Below are 19805 nucleotides of genomic sequence, written 5' to 3'. Positions count from 1 at the left end.
AGGTGAAGAGGAAACGTCCTCCAGCTGTGCCGGCGGAGATTTAGGTTGGACACGGGGAAAAAAAAAAAATTCCTTTGCCCAAAGGGCTCTCCATCCCTGGCACAGGCTGGACTCCCCTCCTGGAGGGAAGGGGGGAATTAAGCAGACGCGTAGATGTGGCACGGCTGGGGCAGCGCCGGTGCCGCGGTTTGAGCCCCGCAGCGCCGGTGCCGCCGGTGCCTCCCCCGCGGGGCCCCGCTGGAGGCGGGACGGGACGGGATGGGATGGGACGGGACGGGGCGGGGCGGCGGCGCTGGCGGCCCCCGGGAGCGGCGGAGCGGAGCCGGTCCCGCTGCCCGGCCCGGGGCCGCTGGCGGAGCGCTCCTGGTGCCGCTCCCGGTGGCACTGACGGAGCGGTCCCGGTCGCGGTCCCGGTGGCGGTCCCGGTGGCACTGACGGAGCTGTGGCAGTCACGGAGCGGTCCCGGTGGCACTGACGGAGCTGTGGCAGTCACGGAGCGGTGCTGGTGGCACTGACGGAGCGGTGGCGGTGGCGGCGGGCGATGGGTACCGGGCGCTGGGCACTGCTCTGGGCGCTGCTGGCTGCCCTGCGCCCGCCCCGCGGAGGGGCCGGTGAGTCCGGGAGGGATCTTGGTGGCGTAGGGGGGGCACGAGGGCATCCCGAGAGGATCCCGGGACGACGGCCCCGGGATGGGGGACGGGTCTTTATATGCGGGACGCGGGAGAGCTTTTGCCGCGGGTGCTGCTCCGGGCGCTCAACCCCGCGGCCGGGCTGTGCCGTGGGCACCGCGGATCCCGGCACGGCTGGACCCCGGGGAGAAGCTCCGCGGGGGTTTCCCTGCGGGTTTCTGGCGGCATCGCAAACCAGAGTGTGTCTGGCTGTGCTGGCACACAGGGTCTGACTGTCCAGGATACAGGGTCTGGCTGTCCTGGGAGAACAGGGTTAGGCTGTCCTGGTTCACTGGGTCTGGCTGTCCTGCCACACGAGGTCTGGCAGTCCCTGGGCACGAGGTCTGGCAGTCCCTGGGCACGAGGTCTGGCTGTCCTGGCACACAGGGTCTGGCAGTCCCAGGACATGGGTTTTGAATGTCCTGGGACATATGGTTTGGCTGGTTCTGGAACAGAGGGTCTGGCTGTCCTGGGAGAACACAATCTGGCTGTCCTGGTTTACTGAGTCTGGCTGTCCTGGCACACGGGGTCTGGCAGTCCCAGGACGTGGGTTTTGAATGTCCTGGGACATATGGTTTGGCTGCTTCTGGAACAGTGTGTCTGGCTGTCCTGGTTTACTGGGTCTGGCTGTTCCAGGACACAAGGTCTGACTGTCGTGGAACACTTGGGTCTGGCTATCCTGGCATACTGGGCACACAGGGTCTGGCTGTCCTGGGATTCGAGATTTGGCCATCCTGGCAGACAGGGTTGGGTTGTGCAGGGACACAGCTCTGCCTCTGCAGTGTGGTCCTGTCCCAGCACTTTGCTGCCTGCTGGGGACACCACGACAGTGAGGGACCACAAACTGTGACAGATCAGTCAGGGATTTATCCCATTAGCCATGAGCCAGCTGCGTAGCAGTGCTGGGAGAAATCATTGGGAATCACCCAGGTTGTGGCCCTTTGCAGTGCTAGAAGTTTGGTGGCTTTTCAGCTCCACGTGCAGAAAGAAATGTGGAGATAAAGCAGTTTTTGGACTTCCAAAGTCCTGTGATCAGGGCTGCCCGAGCTTTGGGCACAGCTGGGAGCTGTGGGGGTCCACAGCTGGGGGTCCACAGCCCCTGCTCAGGGATGCTGGGGGGTCCCAGAGTAGCTGTGCAGATGGAATTTGGCAGGGAAGGCAGGAATGCGAGTGTTTGCTTTGGGCAGGGGGGAGTTAAAGCCCTGACTCTGTCACAGCAGGAGCCTGCAGAGGGGAGGGGGAACTCAGTGTGGATGTAACCAGGAATCCTGGGCTGGTTTATACAAAAGGTGTTTGAATCCTGAGGGTCTCTTTGGATTCCAGGGGGAAGTTCACTTCTTATAGTCACAGGATCGTTTGGCTTGGCAAAGATCATTAAGATCATAGAGTCATTAATCTGACACTGCCAGGTCTGCCACAGCTCCCAGGGGATGGGGAGCAGGAAACCCCACAGGCAGGGATTCCTCATTCTTTCTGCTCAACAAGTGCCTGAGCAGAAAGCCGCGCCAGCAGGTGAACTACTTCCAGCAGTGGGAATTCCAGGGCTAGGGATGCAGCCAGCTTTTTGGCAGACTTGGATGCAGCAGAAGACCTTGCTGTGTCAGTCCTGGGGTGTGCAGCTCCCTGCTTGTTGCTTCTTATCCGTAATGAAGTACCCTGGCAGATTTTCCTGCTACAGCTCTGTTCTCCAGGGCAGTAACAGAGAAAGGCATGTGGGGCCTTCTGGGCTGGGCAGAAAGAGATGTCTTTGTTGGCCCTTGAGTTCTGTTGTGATCCCAGGTGTTCTGAGAGCAGTGCTGCACTTGCAGGGGGTTGGATTTCCACACCAGCTTTTCCCTCAGGCCAGGCTGTGGTTGGGACAGGAGCTGCTCCTGCACCCACGCAGGGCTTGCAGCTCCCTGGCTTTAGCCTGGCACTCTGGAGCCAGCCTAACTGCTCTGGATGCAGGAAAGGGCTGCCCTGCCACACAGGGCAGAGGTGCCATGATATCCACATCCCAAACTTCTACGGGTGGAAGGGATACCCACGAGGGCAGCGCTGGATATGAGAAATTCCTGTTGTTACATGAGTCAGAGGGGAAAGTATTTCATTCCTGGGCCGGCAAACACCTCTTCCCGCTTAATTAGTGTAAAAAAACAAGGCTGAGATCCTCTGCCTTTACTTGAAGCAGCCCAGGGAAGCAGAAATCACCCCAGGGCACACATCCATGTGCTCCCAGGCCAGGGGTCCGAGCTGGGGGAGCTGCTCCGGCCAGAGCCGGAACGCTCCAAATGGAGCATGAAAACAGCACTTTGAGGTTGGATTGTGCCAGGCAGCGAGAGCAGCTCCAGCCTGAGTGACCTCCGGGAAGAGCAGGGGAGGGAAGGGAATTCGGGGTCGCTCCCTTGTTTGCCTTTGGCAGATCCCTTGGGAGCTGTCGGGGCGGGATGGGGGGGGGGAGGTTGTTGCAGAGCACGTCCCTGGAAGTCCCGCTGCGTTTTGCAGCAGTCACATGGCCTTTGTTTGTGTTGGGATGTGAGGCTTAGGAAGCAGGTTGGAAAAGCCTCGGGTCTTTTTGTTTCTTTCTGCGAGGGAAGCCCATTGTGTTGCAGGGGAGCCAGGGAGAGCCTCCCCCTTCCCTCTGCATGACCAGACCCTGCAGGGCTTAAAAAACCCTCCCCTCTGCTTTCTGTCCTCGCGTTTTAACCACTTCTTGAGGGTTAAAAACAGTGATTTAGCAAAGGGAGATATATCCAGCCTGAAAATTCGGTTGTGTTTCTTGGCTCCAGGGAAAACACACCAGGCTCGTGCCCCATTACTCACAACAGCGGTGACGTAGCTTTAAAAACTTGCTGTTTGATGTTTGAGGTCCTAAAACCTGCCCCAAACCAAACTCAGCCCGAGCTCAGGTTCAAATAAAAGGGTTGTGCTTTCTTTCTCTCTTTTAAACTGCGAATAGTTGTTTGTTTTGTTTTGTTTTGTTTTTTTTAACTTGGAAGAGGGAAATTAATTTAGTTGAGATTCCTGTCTGGCACAATGCCTTTGCTTGCTGAAAGGGGGACTTAGCACTCGGCCTGGGATTGCTGATGGCTGTAAAAGCCTTGGGAAGCTCAGAAATGGTCCAGTAAAATCACCCACATGTGGTGTATCCTCTGGATTTCATCTCTATAAAAACATACATTTTTTGGGGAGGGAATTCCTTTGTATGGAGCTGCTTTTCACTATGGCCGTGACTGGGTGGGAAGTGCTGGGAGGGAGGGGGAAAACACCATTATAGGACTGTTTTATGATTTGTAGGTGGGGGCATGGAGCTGGTAAATAGCCTTCCCTTGGGAAAAAATGTGGGAAAAGACTGTAGAAGAGCAGCACTAAACAGCAGCTGTCTCCTACACACTGTCTGAAGGCATTTCTCTGTCTGACTGCGGCTATTTTCCCAGGAAAGGCAGTTGAGTGGAGGCACTTAACTTAGCAAAAGTTGACTCAGAGCATGTCCCACTCTTGGAGCAGCTCCCCTGTCCTGGGAAGAGAACGGCATCACCAGCAGAGCCTAAAATCAGTGAAATTCCTGTCGGGAGCTCTTCCTCTGCCCCAGCTGAAAATGCTTGAGATGAGGCCCTGAAAGGGGCTTGCTGGTGTAAAGTCCCAAATTCCTGCTGCCCAGGGATCCTTTTATACTCCAGTCCCAGGGGTGCAGTGCAGCAGGAATAGCTCCTGCCTCTGCCCTGCCCCAAAAGATGTAGCTGACTGTTTTCTTTAGCTTTAAAAATGGCTTTTTTGGAGGTGCTACTTGTACGTGGTCAGCCCTGGGACAACCCCCTGCTCCACGTTTCCTCCCTGGGGCTCCTGGGAGAGGTCTGAGAGGTGTTGTATTTTTGGCAGTGGAAACGAACTGCTCTTAGTTGTTCTTGGAAGGGGCTCAGCAGGGTTTTGGAGGGCAGGGGACTTGCTGCCTGGCGGTGACAAACCCAAGATCTTCTCTTGCAGACAGTGCTGTCCAAACTCCAGGTGCGAGGCTGGACCTGTTGGCAGATTCCCACCGCCCGGAGCACGGTGTGGCCACCGTTGGCCACTGGCCCCGCCGGAGCCCCAGGGAGGAGCCCCCCAGCAGCTCCCCGGGACAGCTGAAGTTCAACCCCACGGTGCGACACATCGTGATCAACGAGCACAGGGACGTCACCTTTAACTGCTCCATCAAAGTGCCTCAGGCGCTGCTCCGGCCGGACGCCCCCGGCATTTCCCTGTGGAAGGACGGCAGGGAGCTGCACGCGCTGGACCGCATCGCCAGCAGCCACTTCGAGATTCCCGACGAGGAGGAGGTGTCCATGACCTCCACCTTCAGGTGAGCGCTGCTGTCCTTCCCGGGCGGGAAGGAGAGATGCCTGATGAGGGACTGCCACATGACTAGCCAGGGGTTTGGGACTGGGATTAGGGTTCCCAAAGCTTGGCTTTGCAAGCCCGGGTTATCCCCGTGTGTGCCATGGGGTGGTTGGTGCTGGATAGAACCCATCCCCGGGCTGGAGCGTTGCCGTGCCCTCCAGAGCCCTGATGTGCTCTCCGTTCCCTCCGGCAGCATCCTGGCGGCCCAGCGCTCGGATAACGGCTCCTACGTCTGCAAACTCAACATCTCCGGCATGGAGGTGGTGTCGGATCCCATCCTGGTGCAGCTGGAAGGTGAGCAGGAGGGGGAGGGAGACGTGGAGCGTCGTGCCCCGGCTGAGTGGCATTGCCGGGGGGAGCTGGGAGCTGTTCCCCAGGGACGAGGAATCCCGGTTGGGAAGGGGCCTGTACCTTTGGCACTGAGAGTCACTTCCCTGGCCAGGCCTCCCGCACTTCATCCGGCAGCCGGAGAGGCTGAACGTGAGCAGGGGCAGCCCGTTCAACCTGACGTGCCAGGCCGTGGGGCCGCCGGAGCCGGTGCAGATCTTCTGGTTCCGCAACAACGTCCGCCTCAACGAGCAGCCCCTCGTGTCCCCCTCCGTGCTGACCGTGCCAGGTGAGCCCAGCTGGGTGGTGCCACCTCTGGGTGGTGGCAGGAAGGAAGGGCAGGGTGGGAAGGTGCCCCGTGTCACCTCAGAGCCGGTCCTGCTGGCCTCGCGCTCCTGTTATAGGGATATAGGGTGTATGTGTTCCTGTCACAGCCCTGGGCACCACTCTTAAATCAGAGTTGGAAGGGACCCACAAGGATCACTGAGGCCAACTCTCAAGTGAATGGCCCAGGAAAGCCAATCCAAGCCCCTCTGGCTGCTGCCAGAAATTTCTTCCTTGGAAAAGGCAGATGCTCAAATGGCCCTTCCCTGAGCAAGAAGCAGATTTTTTCCTTCAGTGTGTGGCTGTGCCGACAAGAAACTGCTGCTCTCATGGGCTGCTTGACTGGTGGTCCCCTTTCCGTGTCTCTGGAAGAGCTTGGGGTGGTCCCAGCAGCGTGTCTCCATTCCAGCCGGTGGAGCACAGGGAGAAAAATCCTTCGTGTCCCGTAAAACTCTCTGTGCAGAGGCAAAAGGGGGGGGGATTTTTTACCTTTGCTTGTGAGGAGAAGGCCATTAGTTAATTAACAGCCAGGCTATAACTGACTGGTCTTGGCATCCAAAGGTAACCTTTAAAGGGCAGCGAAAGCAGGAAGAAGTGACTCATTCCTCTTGGATGTCCTTGCATCCGGCTGGCACTCGCTCGGTTGGGTCACTGGAACACTCCTGCTCCTGGCCCAGGAGCGCTGGGATGAGCCAGCACTCGTGGCACGTCCATGGCAGCAGCAACCAGGAGGCACCTCCAGTAAACCCTTGGCAAGAGAGCCAGAAATGCTGAGCCCAGGGGGAAGCCAGCAGCCATCCCCCCCCTTCCTCCCCGGGTATTTCCAGGGGTCCTTGTCCGTGATCAGCTGGAGATTTGAGCAATCTTTGACAAGCAATCAGTCATCCGACCCAGCCCGGGGGCTCTTCTGCTTTCTGCCTTTCCCCTTTTGAGGGCAGAGCACGTTGTTTCCCGGGGAGGTTGTGCAAGGGGCCCGGTAGGGACGCACCGTGCCGGGCCCCGCTCTGGCGGCACACGCGTGTTCCCGGCGTGGGACGGGGCTGAGCGGGGCCACCCCCGGGCACGAGTGCCACACACGTGTGAATGACAGGCCTTCTGTGCTGCTTGAGGTGGTGAAGTCTAAGGGAGGAAGGCGGGAGGGTTCTGGTGGGATTGGGTGCGTGTCCAGTGCACAGGGACGTGTTTCTTCCCCGCAGGAATCAACGAGACGACGCTGTTCAGCTGCGAGGCCCACAACAGCAAAGGGCTCACAGCATCCAGCCCCGGCCAGGTCAACGTCAAAGGTCAGGCCACAGGACCCTCCCTTTCCCTGCTAAACCCCTGTGTCCAAGCAGGAGCTCTCCACACTTCCAAGCACTCACCCCGCACAGGCTGAGGGGAGATCCCATTTAGGACTCCCAGACTTATTTTTTTCCCTGGGTTAATCCTGTATTTAAAGCAGGATCTGCATCAGTTCCATCATCCCGGGCTCGGGGAGGAAGCACCAAAGGGCACATTTGAAAGCAGAACTGTCAGCCCTGGGTTTAGGAAGGGCTGTATCACCCTTTTCCTTCCTTCACGAACGCTCACAATTTTCCACAGGAAATGGTGGAAATTGCTGACATTCCTAACGGGAGCCACTCCGGCAACACGAGGAAGGTGTTCCCCAAATATGTCATTGCCTCTAAGCAACCCAGAGCACTCACAAATATAGAACACGCTCAAAATAGTCCTGAAAATGACTTTTTTTGTGCTTCCCTGTCCGGTGGTCCGGCCCGTCCGCAGGACTCCGATGGGGGACGACGCAGCAGCTGGAGCCAGGGCTGTGCCTGGGGGTCATTCCTGAACCCCAGGAGCTGCCAGGGAAAACCAGCACGTCCTCCAGCTGAGTGTCCTTGGTTTCTCCCTGCAGGAATCCCATCTGCACCCATCAGCGTGCGTGTCCTCAACAGGACAGCCCACGGCATTGGGATCTCCTGGGAGCCGGGCTTTGATGCCTTCTCTGCCTTCAACAGCTGCAGGGTCCAGGTAAACATCCAGGATTCCCCCCATCCCTCAGCCCCCCTTGCATGGATGCTCTGAGGCAGGTGGGAGTCGGTGGTGTTTGGCATGAACTGCACGGATTTCCTGGAATCCTGGGATGGTTTGGGTTGGAAGGGACCTTAAAGATCACCTTGTGATGCCCACGTCCCATGGGCAGGGACATCTTGCTCCCAGCCCCATCCAACCCGGCCTTAGACACTTCCAGGGATGAGGCAGCCATAGCTTCTCTGGGCAACCTGTGCCAGGGCCTCCCCACCCTCACAGCCAAGGATTCCTTCCCAATATCCCATCTAGCCCTGCCCTCTGTCAGTGGGAAGCCATTCCCCCTTGTCCCCCCACTCTCTGCCCTTTTCCAAAGCCACTCCCCAGCTCTCTTGGAGTCCCTTTCCTCATGAGCAAGACAGTCAGGTTGTCATTTTCACGGAGAGACTCCCAGAAATGCTCCAAGGAACTTTTTGGGAAGCCTGGAGTTGCTGCAGCCGCTTGCTTGTCCTGGTCAAACACTTCCCAAACCAGCAGCATTCTCAGTGTGGTTTGGAGAGGAAGGTTTCCCTCAGCTCCCCACTCCTTACAAACACTGGGAAGGAGCTGAGGGGTTGCCTGTCTCCTGGACAAGTCAGGGAATGCCACTTCCATGCCCTGCAGGCCTTTTCCACCTGCTCTCTGTGGCTGGTTTCCCAGTTCAAGCCCATTTGCTCTCACGGATATGGTTTTTATCCTGGATAGTCTCCACTCCAGCTGAGGTGACACGTGGCTGGAGGAGGTGTTTGAAGGCAGGTAAAAGTGAAAGCAGTTCCAGGGAGGGAAGGTACCAGAGCTAATATTAGCATGGTAGCCGCTGCTGCCTTCCAGCTGGAGCTTGGGAAGCGGGGTGGAGAGCCAAGGAATTTCCTCTGACACAACATTCACGGGCTGTCAGTAGGAAACAGCCTCTCAAACTGGAAAACAAGAGCTGATTTCTGGCAAAAAACACAGCCGTGACTCAGCCCTTTTCACTCCTGTCCCCTTTGATAATCCCACCGCCCCGAGTGACTCACTCCCAGCTGTCCCACTGCCGAGCTCCAACTCTTTCAGTTTGCAAACATCCTGATTTTCTCAAAAAAAAAAAAAAAAAAAAAAGGCACGGATCTGATGGACCCTCTCCAGAAGACGAGCTGAGGATGGAGATGGATGCTCAGGATAAGAGCCGGGCCCGATGGTGCTTTTGGGGACACATCGTGTGTGTTCCCTGGTCACTGACAGCTTGGGGACCTCCTCACGGGCTCTGCCCATGGAGGTGGCATTCCCTGACTTCTCCAGGAGACCCCTCAGCTCCTTCCCAGTGTTTGTAAGGAGTGTGGAGCCGAGGGAATCCTGCCCCTCTAAACCCCGTTGGAAAGGCTGCTTGGCTGGGAAGCGTTTGACCAGGACAAGTGTGTGGCTGCAGCAACTCCAGGCATGCAAAGAGCAACTTGGAGCATTTCTGGGCATCTCCTCGTGAAAAGACACGACAACCTGAGGCTGAAGGCTGTTCCCTTTCATTTTGGCTGGAAAACACTGATGCTGAGACCATCCTGGAATACCCAGGGGTTGCTCTTGCTGCTTGAGCACAAGGGCAGGTCTCCTGCCATCCCAAAACCTGGATGGAGGCTTTTGAGAGGACTGCAGGACCTTCTGCACGTGGGGCACACTGAAACACATCCTGTGGGTTGGGTTGTCTTCTGAGTGAACTGTCTCACTCTCACTGGTGTTCCTTGTTCTTGCTCTTCCCTCTTTCCTCCCACCATCCCACTCAGGTGGTGCTTCCCACAAAAAGGTGCACCCTGCAGAGCTTGCAGGGGCTGGGTGGGCAATTCCATGGGGGCTCCACATCCAGCCCTTTGGGGAGAGGGCAATTTACCTTCCTGCAAAAAGCAGGACTTGTTTTTGGGATGTTAAATTCATCCATTCTGCCAAATGTAATGATGGAGCCTGACTAAGCTTGGGATTAATCCCATGGCATCCAACGGCGCTAAATCCTGTTTTCCAGTGATGTGTTGCACAGAAAAAGGACTTCATTTTGTTTATTTGGTGTGTGCTGCCCAGTCATTTTATTTGGGGTTCCTTTTGCTCCCTCCCTCCTCCTCCTCCCCAACATCTCTTCCATGTCCCTGCTGCAGGGGTGTCTTCTCCACACATGTTGGATCCTTCTTCCTGGGTCCCATCAGGACCTGCCATCAGCTCTCCAGCGTGCAGGAACACAGCCCTGATGGGAGGCAGGGCTCCGGATCCTGTTTTTCCACGTAAAATTCCTGGTTCCCTGCAGGGATTGTGGCTGACTAATCCCTGTTTGTGGGCTCATTGTTCCAATTAAGGTGGAGGAAGCCGTTCCACGAGGCAACGTCTCCCTTCTGCTCTTCAGCACGTCGGTGCCCCCCCACGGGTACCACATCCAGCAGCTGGAGCCCATGGAGAGCTACAACATCCGCGTTTCCTGCAGGAATGAGGTCGGCTGGTCAGCGTTCGGCCCCTGGATATCTGCCAGCACCACCGAGGGAGGTAGGAAACTGGCAGTGGAGACCGGGAAGGGTTTCCCTGCCCTGGGAAAAGCAGCTGTGCTTCGTGCAGGGCTCCCTGGATGAGATGCTGCTCCGGAGTCGTGGTGGCTCGCAGGGTTGGGAAAGGAAATTTCCCCATCGGCCATCATGGGCTGAAGGAAATCCCATGGGATTTCTGGTCAGCTCCTGGCTGATTTTTCCATCAGACTCTTCACCCATCCCCTCACCTCCTTTCCCTCCGATCCCTGCAGCTCCGACCATGCCGCCACTGAACGTCACCGTGTCCTTCAACGAATCCAGCTCCTCGCTGGAGATCCGGTGGGTGAAGCCACCCCTGGGGAGGATCCACGGGGAGCTCCAGGGATATCGAGTCCGGTACAGGTGGCAGAGCTCCAAGGGGATGGTGAGTCACTGGGGAAATGGGGAAGAAGGGCTGAAGCCTAGGAAAAATAAAATCCCAGCAGGGATGTCCGGATTGGTCCTGGTGCTTCCATATATTCCTTTGGAGCCTGTTTGTGCTGCCTCGTGCTTCCCTCTGGATTTCTGCCATACAAACCATCCCTCTCGTGTGTTTGTGTAACTCACGGCCCTGCGGTCAATCCGAAGGCGCGCGGGAGAGCGTATTCCCTGGATTTTGAGTTGCTCCTTGCTCAGGTGGGATTTATCCCGTGCATTAGCTCCTCTGTAAACCCACGGCACAGAGTTCCAGAGCTTGAGGAACACTTTGGGCCAAAGCCCTGGCTGTGAGCACATGAAATCATCCGGCAACCCCTTGCCTGCCTTTTCCAGGATTCAGGAAGCAGCCTGCAGGAATTTTCTAGGGCGAGGTTGGCCTGGCCTCTGTGGGCACAAGAGCCTCAATCCAGGCTCTGCCAGAGGGCAGGAACCTCTGGATAACGTGTCCAGCTGTCGCCTCTGCCCTGTGGTTTGGGCTTGTGGCGGCCTGAACCCGGCGTGGAAACTGTGACTCACCCCCTAATTTTGTAGGATGCTGCATTTTCTGTTCTCCTTTTGCTCCTCTGGAAAAAAAAAAAATAAGAAAAGCCCATATAGATGCAGCCTGAATAAAGCCAGGGAAACAATATCCTGGTCTTGTGACCAGCAGGGGGAAAAAAAAAACCTGCTGACGGCTTTGTCGTCTGCCCAGCACAAGGGCCAAACCCTGCCCTTGCCCTTTAAGCCCTGGGAGACTGTTTTTTGTTGTTGTTGTTGTTTTTTCATCCATTTCCCCACTCAAGTGCTTATGGAGGGAAATTTTCTCCAGTTCTCAATTTTAACAGGAGCCTGAGTCACGAGAGTGACGTGCTTTATGTGCAGGGCAGCTTTGAACTCCTCAGAAAGTTCCTCCAAAGGTTGGACTCGATGATCTCTGACGTCATTTCCAACTCTTATTTCGCAGAATCATTTTTACCAAGTCCCTGAGTTTTGGCCCTGGACAGGCTAAATATGGACTGCCCCAAAATAACCACGAGTTTTGCAGGATAAAGTCATGGGGGAGCCGGATCTCTGTGTCACAGGGCCACCTGCAGGTCTCTCCACAACCAGGAAAACTCAAAAAAAGTCGGTTTATTTTGCTCTTAAACCGGCAGCTCTTGTTTGAGCCAAGGCTGCCGCATCTGGGATGTGAAGGAATTCCTCAACTACCACAAAACTCCTAAAAAAACCATCAGATTTGGCAGGTCTGCCCTGCTTTGTGCTCACTGTCTGTGACATCAGCAGGGTCTGTCCTCAGCTGACACAGCAGAGCCCTCTGGGACAGGGAAGGATCCCCGGGCATTTTTAGGCTGCTGGTAGGGAAAGGACCTCGTGTGGAGGCTGGAGGAAGGCAGGAATGTGGGAATGGGGGCGACAGCAGGTCCCAGCTCCCACCACTGCCCAGTGATGCAGAAACGCTCCCAGAGCTGGGGTGTTTCACATCCATTCCCGTGGCTTTTGTGGGACTAGGAACAGAAACCGGCTCCCTGTGAGCAGCTCTGATTCCCTTCTCCTCACCCACTGATGCCCCTCATCTCCTGATTCCTTCCTTGTCTCCCACAGATCCCCCTTGGCTCCATTCCCTCCTCCTTGCTCACCAATCCCCCTCGTCTCCTGACTCCCTCCTGCTCTCCCACGAATCCCTCTCGGCTCCTGCTTTTTTGTGGGATGTCCATGAAGGAGCCAGGCTCTGCTGGGCACAGCCTGCCAGATGTTTTGATTGCAGCTGGGCAGCTGTTTTGCAGCTGGAAATCGGCAGAGAGCAGCAGCAGCAACACTTTTCTGAGCTGAAAACAACCAGGAAGCAGCAGGGAATTTGCAGGGAAATACTCCCGTGTTTTTTCCCAAGGCCTGTGCTATGGGACATGATGCCAGGCAAGGAAGCAGTCCTGAAAGCTGGAAATATAATTAGCTGAACACAAAAACCACAGGCAGAAAATACCTGCCCTAAGATCTGCTTCCTGTGGGCAGAGCGCTCGGACGATCCCACCAGGATCGCGCGGGAGGTGCCGAGGCTCATGGGCTTGCAGTGGCCACAGGGAGGACTGGGGGTCACAATCCTTGCAGGATCCCTCTCCTGCCTCTTTCCTGGCTCAGGCTGCCGGTGCTGCTGCTGTTGAGAAGCAAAGAGGGCCAAAACCACGAGGATTTGAACGGGAAACGCTGCCCGGCTCCTTTCCCGATCCCATCCGGCCCTTGCACACAGGGCCATTCTTCTCCCTAAATAGCCCAGCGCTGCGTTTCCTCCGGGCTGGGAAAGCAAAGCCAATTCCAAAGGTTGCCAGGGGGACAGTTCTCAGTGAATGCCCGGGTCTCCCTGCGTTCCCCAGCCCAGGGTGTTCTCCCTGTGCCGTCCCCAGCAGGACGTCTCTGCCGAGGTGCGGCTGAACTCCAGCGTGGCCGTGCTGCCCGTGGTGGCCACCAACGCCACCTGCTCCGTCCGCGTGGCCGCCGTCACCAAGGGAGGGGTGGGACCCTTCAGCGTTCCCGTGGACATCTTCATCCCCGGCACCGGTAAGGAGATGCCCGTCCCTGCCCCGGGGGAGCAGGGTGGGATGATGGGAAGCACCCAGGGCATGCTTCCCGTGCCCGGCCAAGCCCTTTGCCATCCCTCCATCCCCATTTGGACACTTCCCCTGCCAGCCAAGGAGCAGGGACTGTCATTTGGGAGCAGGAGATCTTGCTCTCCACGTGCAGCCTCGCTCCTCATTCCCTCTCCTCCCACGTAACCCTTCTCTGGGCTCGGCTCCAGCCCCTGGGAATTCCTCCCCTGAGCCCTGGGTGCTGCAGGCTGACTGTCCCACCGGCTCCATTAACAGGATGTTTTCTTAGGATTAATAACCTCAGCCCCATCTTTGACTCCAGCCTCTGGGAACGCCGACTCCTTTGTCGTGGCCCTGGGCTTTATCTGCGGGACCGTCGCTGTCGGGCTCATTCTCTGCTTGTCCATGGTCATCCAGAAACGATGTGTGGAAACAAAATATGGGTAAGGGGAGGGAGAACCGGGCGGGTCCTGGGTGGGTGGGTGGCCAGCAGATTTGGGGACAAGGTCTCTTTCTCCAGGACTGGTGGTGTTGCCGCAAGTGGCATTTTTTGTGGTGAGGGACCAAGTGTATTTTTGCTGCAGTGATGGTGTTTCCTTCCCTTCCTTGCCCAGCACTTCACCTTTCGCTCACTATTCCTATTTCTAAAGGGAAGTGCAACTTGGTGTGGGAGTTGTTTTGACATGGAGGTGAGAGGGCAGAGATGTCTTCTCTGTGACCTGAGGGAATGGCTGGAGCTGTGTCCGGGGAGGTTTAGGTTGGATCTCAGGAAGAAGTTCCTCCCTCAGAGGGTGGTGGGCACTGACCAGGCTCCCCAGGGCAGTGGGCACGGCCCCAAGGCTGCCAGAGCTCCAGGAGGGTTTGGACAACACTCTCAGGGACAGGGTGGGATTGCTGTGTCCTGGGGTGTCCTGTGCAGGGCCAGAAGCTGGACATGATGATCCCTGTGGGTCCCTTCCAACCCAGGATATTCCATGATTCTATAATATCCTGTGGCCTAGAGAAACCCCTCCTGCCTCATCCCACGCTCCGGTTCCACGGCCCAGTGTTGTTTAAATAACACAGACAAAGGGCTGTGTTCCCCTACAATAAGCCAACACTACTCACTCATCCTTGTGACTTCCCAAGTGGCATTAACTGCCTCGTGCTCCCAGTTTGGAGACTGGTAGTATGTAAGGATCCCTTTCTGGACTGGTGTAGCGTTGTCACTCTTTCCCTGCTCCAGCCCCTGAGCATCCTGCCCTGTTTTTGCTCCCCAGAGCTGGACCTCAGCAGGGCCCTGTAGCAGAGGGGCTGTGCAGCGTCTCCAGCAGCATTCCTGCTGTTACAGACTGCTCCTGGAGCAGGAAATGAGTATCCTATTTCCTCCCCAAAACCTCTGTGACTCACTCCTTGACACCCGGGCCTCGTTTATTTTGCCGGGACATTGCAGGCGATGGAGCTGGTCCATTTCCAGAGGGAAATGAAAAACAGGCATTTCCTCCTTCCCTACGGATCCCACAGGTAGCCAGTTCCTTCATCCAAGCAGCCACACGCGTCCCAGCAAGGTGTGTTTCTGTCCCACCAGGAATGCTTTCAGTGGGAACGACTTGGAGCTGGCAGTGAGCTACACAGCCAAGAAATCCTACTGCCGGAGAGCCGTGGAGCTCACACGTAAGGGTGACTTGTTTTCCCTCTGCAAGGAGGTTCAGGGGGTTGGGGCAGCGGGTTGGAGGTGACTGAGCTGCTGTTCCCCTCTCCTGCAGTGGGAAGCCTGGGAGTCAGCAGGGAACTCCAGCAGAAGCTGCAGGATGTGGTCGTGGACAGAAATGCCCTGAGCCTGGGGAAGGTCCTGGGAGAGGGTGAGTGGAGAGCTGGGAGTGGACATATGGGATATGGGGCTGCTGCTCCTCCCTACATCACCCCCAGCTCCAGGGGATATGGGGAGATGGTGGGACAAGGCAACCAAGTGCCCTGAGTTCATAGAATCACGGAATCCTGGAATAGTTTGGGTTGGATGGGACCTTAAAACTCATCTTGTTCCAAATTCCTGCCACGGGCAGAGAACCTTCCATGAGCCCAGGTTGTTCTCCTTGTGTTCACTGATAAGGAACAAGTCTTCCCCAGGCTTTTTTGGGGGTGAGGTCTCCATCTTTTAAGGGACACAGCAGTGTCCCGAAAGGTGGTGCTTTGGGCTGTGGATAAAGGGATTTCTTCTTTCCCATGGCACAGGGGAGTTCGGATCAGTGATGGAGGGACGCCTCAGCCAGCCCGAAGGTGTCCCACAGAAGGTGGCTGTGAAGACCATGAAGTGTAAGTAATTCCCAGTCCTCCCAGGACTGCGTTCATCCCACTGGATGCCGGCGTTCCCACTACCTCTCTCAGGAACAGCATCCTGGCACCAATTTGTGGCCCCTCTGCCACAGCTCCTGGTGCCATCAGGGAGGGACATTCCTATCAGACATCCAAGGATGGTGGAGCCATCCCAGTGATCCCTTTCCCACGCAGGAGCTGTGCTGTGAGGGGAGGTGGCAGCAGCAGTGCTCGGTGTTAAACCTCCTTCTTTTTCTCTGCTTCCCAGTGGATAATTTTTCCCAGAGGGAGATAGAGGAGTTCCTCAGTGAAGCAGCGTGCATGAAGGACTTTGACCATCCCAATGTCATCAAGCTCCTGGGTATGGAATGTCACTCCCTGCCCTCCAGCTGGGATTTGGGCTGGGGAGCCTGGCCTGGATCCTGCACGGATCCATGGGGGGAACTGTGGTGCCTTTTCCAAGCTGTCTGTGTTTTTTGCAGGAGTGTGCATCGAGCTGAGCTCCCAGCAGATCCCCAAGCCCATGGTGATCCTGCCATTCATGAAATATGGGGACCTGCACAGCTTCCTGCTCCGCTCCCGGCTGGAGATGGCCCCCCAGGTAGGGAGCACCCGGAGCAGTGGGATCAGGGTGGGAAAGGAATCCCCCTCCACAGCTCCTCCAGGCTCGTGGTTCAAGGAATGGCCCAGTCTGGGGGATGAGTGTCTGGAATGCCAGCTGGCAGCCCTGGACAGGGAAGCCTTTTGGATCAGCCCCCACATGCTTCCCAAAGGCCTCACGCTGCCCAATCCCCACCTTCCCTTCCCAGTTCGTGCCCCTGCAGACGCTGGTGAAGTTCATGGTGGACATCGCCCTGGGGATGGAGTATCTGAGCAGCAGGAACTTCCTGCACAGGGACCTGGCGGCTCGGAACTGCATGTGAGTTTGTTTTCCTGGGAACACCAGCAAGAAACCCGGGGGATTTACGGCCTGGCTTGGCGTGGCTCCCTCCCGTACAACCTCCCTCGCTCTCAGGAGGCAGAGCTCAGCCTCGGGTTTGTGCTCTGGGATGGAGCTTTCCCTGGTTTCCCCCGGCAGGTTGCGGGATGACATGACGGTGTGCGTGGCAGACTTTGGCTTGTCCAAGAAGATCTACAGTGGGGATTACTACCGGCAGGGCCGGATAGCCAAGATGCCGGTGAAGTGGATCGCCATCGAGTCCCTGGCCGACCGTGTCTACACCACCAAGAGCGACGTGGTAGGTGGAGGAAAGGCTGGGAACCAAACCCTGTGCTCCAGTTGTTGTTGTTCCCTGGAAGTGCCAGAGGAGCAGGAGGCTGTGGGTGACCTTTCCCTGCCGGCCCGGCCTCCTGCCGTAGGTTTGTCCCCACAGCCGCTCGCCCCTGCCACGCCAGCACTTGTTATTCCCGGTTTTTGGGAGGGTGACAGCTCTGCCCGTTGTGCCTGGCACGCCGGGCAGTGACCTTTGCCCATGAAAAGGGTCATTCATTCCCCCCGGAGTGTCCTTTCAGCGCTGTCCTTTCCCTTTGTCCCCGCAGTGGGCCTTTGGCGTCACGATGTGGGAGATCGCGACGCGCGGGATGACGCCCTACCCGGGGGTGCAGAACCACGAGATCTACGAGTTCCTCTTCCACGGGCAGCGCCTCAAGAAGCCCGAGGATTGCTCGGACGAGCTGTGAGTTACCGGAACCCCGCTCCTGGGCTCCACCGCGTTCTGGATATGAAAGTATCCCGGGAATGAGCTCGGTCTCCCAAGTTTTGATGTGCCTAAGGGAAGCCACATCCTGTGTCACCCTCCCTGTGTCACCCAGGGGAGGGAAGAGCAGCTGAACTCCAGGCAAAAATCCCAACAGGTGTCCCCCAGGGAGAAGTGATGGGGTTTTTTGCACAGACGTGCTGAGGTCACCAAGAGCAGTCAGGGATGGGATTTTTTTAGTGCTTTATTTCTTTATTTTTTTTGGTTTAGTTTAGACAGTTTTAGCCAGGAGGTCCTTCCTGGCTGGTGATGCTCCTCTGTGCCCCACAAAACTTCCCTCTAGGACCCTTCATGGCCTCAAATCCACAAATCTGGAAACCTCGAACCTGGATTTCTGAGCAGCTCAGCAAAGGCTTTTTTCCCCCGAGTTTCCTTCCTGAGTTTTCTCTGGTGCCATTAGAGCTGAAAATGTTTAATCTCCCCGTGGCTAAGAATCCAAACCGGATAAACTGAGTTGTGCAACGTTTCCTAAAAGGCTCCTCTTCCAGCGCCTGTTCCTGAAGGAAGCGGCGAAGGAACCTTTTTAGATCCCGCCTGCCTGAGGCTGGGGAGGAGGTGTGTGCCCAGCTGGGACCTGCTGGGAGCTCCCAGTGCTCTCTGACATCCAGCAGGCACCTGCCAAGAGAGGGACTGGGCACCCCTGATGCAGAACTGGGATGTTCCCAGGGAACAGATCCCAGGGCTGTGCTGGGAGAGACTTGTAACACTTCTGACAGCAGCTTGGGCTGATCAATCCCTGCCCTTTGGAAACAGCCCGAGCAGAGGGAGTTGTTTTCGCTTTGTTTTCATGGAAAGCTCAAGGCTTGCCCAGTTTGGAGGGAAGCTGGGAATTAACCCCATATCTCCCTTATCCAGAGAAATACAGGCTGCTGGAGAAGCTGTGGCTGCCCCATCCCTGGGAGTGTTCAAGGCCAGGTTGGACAGGGCTTGGAGCAACCTGGGATAGGGCAAGGTGTCCCTGCCCATGGCAGGGGGTGGAACTGGATGGGCCTTAAGGTCCCTTCCAGCCCAAACCAGTCTGGGGTTCTGGGATCCTCTGAGATAACCATGCTCCTCTCCCATTTCCAGTTACGAAGTCATGTCTGCCTGCTGGAGAGCTGACCCTGCCACCCGCCCGACCTTCTCCCAGCTCAAGGTCCACCTGGAGAAGCTGCTGGAGAACCTGCCCAGCTCCAAGGGCTCCGGGGAGGCCATCTACATCAACACCAGCCTGCCCGAGCAGAGCCCGGACTCCACCCAGGATTCGGGCTTCCCGCAGGCGGACTCGGACTTGGACACCGGGGAGGTGTCGGAGCCCGGCTCTCCCGGCGCGGAGGCGGCGCTGGTGGCCGTGGATGTGCATCCCGGCGAGCCGTGGGGGACGAGGTACGTGGTGGAGGAGCAGCTGGGCGGCCCGGCCGAGGATCCCTATGTCCCGCTGCTGCCCGGGGCCGGCTCGGAGCCAGGGAGCCGCTGGAGCCGGGCCAGCACTTTGCCGGCACCGGAGCCGCCGCGGGCCGAGAGCTGCGGGGAGGACTCGGAAGTGCCGCCGGGAAAGGTGTGAGCGGGCACCAGGACAAGGACACAGAGGGTGTATTTTAATAAACGGTCGTCTCTTTTACTTGTTATCTCCTGCACGGTTTTCCTGGCGGAGTCCGGCCCTTCCCGGGAGCTCCTTCCTTGGGCTGAAGTACCGAGGGTTTGGAATCGACGCTGTGATTATTTTTCTGTAATTGTTTTTCTTTCCCAGAAGGACCAGAGCAGGGTGGGGCGAGCGGTGCCGAGGGGCTGGAGCTCCCCATGCTCTGAGGGGGCAGCGAGCCTTGCAGGGCTTGGTGTTTTCCACTGTATGTTGAGGATTTTGGGATGGTCTAGGCTCTCGCTATAGAACCTGCTGGGGGACTTCACGCTGCAAGAAATCATGGAAAATGGCAGCAGGAACCCCAACAGGAGCAGCGTGTGCTCCTGCATTCCCTTCTCCCAGAGAGCAGGTTCCCATCCATCCGCGTGCTGAGGAACCGTCAGTCCTGTTGCAACAACGGGGAAACAGGAGTCTGTGAGGGGGATCCCGGGAGGGCTGGAGCCCCCCAGCCATGGCCTGGGCCCTTCCCTGCTGCCCATTCTCTGTTTTGGGGGGATTTCTGCTGCTTCCCTTCAGGCAGCAACCGGAGCCGGACCCTGCGCTCTGTGCAGCACCTCCCGCCTCTCCAGGGGGCGCAGGGGGTGGGAAAGGGGCTGGAGAAGGGAGTACCGGGCTGGGAGAAGGTGCAGAGCTGGGAAAGAGGGTCCCGAGCCGGAGCAGGTGGTCCCGGCCCAGGCAGAGCGGGGGGGCCTTCGGGGGCTCTCCCGCACGGTGCTCGCTCCACATGGCAGCGGCAGAAACAGCTTTTCTGGGGGAAAAAAGCCCAATCCCTGTGGGGATGGGCTGGTGTCCCATGGGATGGATGTGCGGGGCCGTGCCGGTGTCCTATGGGATGCGGGGGGCCGTGCCGGTGTCCTATGGGATGGGGGGGGCCGTGCCGGTATCCCATGGGATGGATGAGGGGG

The 19805-nt window shown here is 57.4% G+C and overlaps 1 protein-coding gene across 3 annotated transcripts; it reads left to right on the top strand.

The window, feature by feature from the left end:
• Nucleotides 1–326: 326 nt before the first annotated feature.
• Nucleotides 327–18879, top strand: MERTK (MER proto-oncogene, tyrosine kinase). Of its 3 annotated transcripts, none has more exons than XM_027653933.1 (19): nucleotides 327–611; nucleotides 4632–4986; nucleotides 5218–5318; nucleotides 5467–5640; nucleotides 6872–6958; nucleotides 7567–7682; nucleotides 10031–10214; nucleotides 10465–10616; nucleotides 13048–13201; nucleotides 13553–13673; nucleotides 14798–14883; nucleotides 14976–15071; nucleotides 15442–15522; nucleotides 15791–15883; nucleotides 16005–16123; nucleotides 16332–16441; nucleotides 16601–16760; nucleotides 17062–17198; nucleotides 18348–18879. In XM_027653933.1, the coding sequence occupies exons 1-19, from the start codon at nucleotides 542–544 to the stop codon at nucleotides 18820–18822; spliced, it is 2871 nt and encodes a 956-aa protein (XP_027509734.1). In that variant the 5' UTR covers nucleotides 327–541; the 3' UTR covers nucleotides 18823–18879. The 3 variants fall into 3 exon arrangements, with proteins under 3 accessions (XP_027509734.1, XP_027509733.1, XP_027509732.1); XM_027653932.1 differs by having other exon boundaries at nucleotides 328–611; nucleotides 13051–13201; nucleotides 13520–13673; XM_027653931.1 differs by having other exon boundaries at nucleotides 328–611; nucleotides 13520–13673.
• Nucleotides 18880–19805: the final 926 nt, after the last annotated feature.

The sequence above is a fragment of the Corapipo altera genome, unplaced genomic scaffold, assembly GCF_003945725.1.
Source record: "Corapipo altera isolate COAL_440 unplaced genomic scaffold, ASM394572v1 70, whole genome shotgun sequence".
NCBI lineage: Eukaryota > Metazoa > Chordata > Aves > Passeriformes > Pipridae > Corapipo > Corapipo altera.
Note: the sequence above shows the minus strand (reverse complement) of the source record. Positions and strands in the feature narration are given on the sequence as shown.

Bases quoted from the DNA above. Each gene is read 5' to 3' on its own strand.
- MERTK (XM_027653931.1), top strand. From the start codon at position 542: ATGGGTACCGGGCGCTGGGCACTGCTCTGGGCGCTGCTGGCTGCCCTG. The intron at 15,884-16,004 runs GTATGGAATGTC...TGTTTTTTGCAG, and splicing joins CAATGTCATCAAGCTCCTGG to GAGTGTGCATCGAGCTGAGC. The intron at 16,124-16,331 runs GTAGGGAGCACC...TTCCCTTCCCAG, and splicing joins GGCTGGAGATGGCCCCCCAG to TTCGTGCCCCTGCAGACGCT.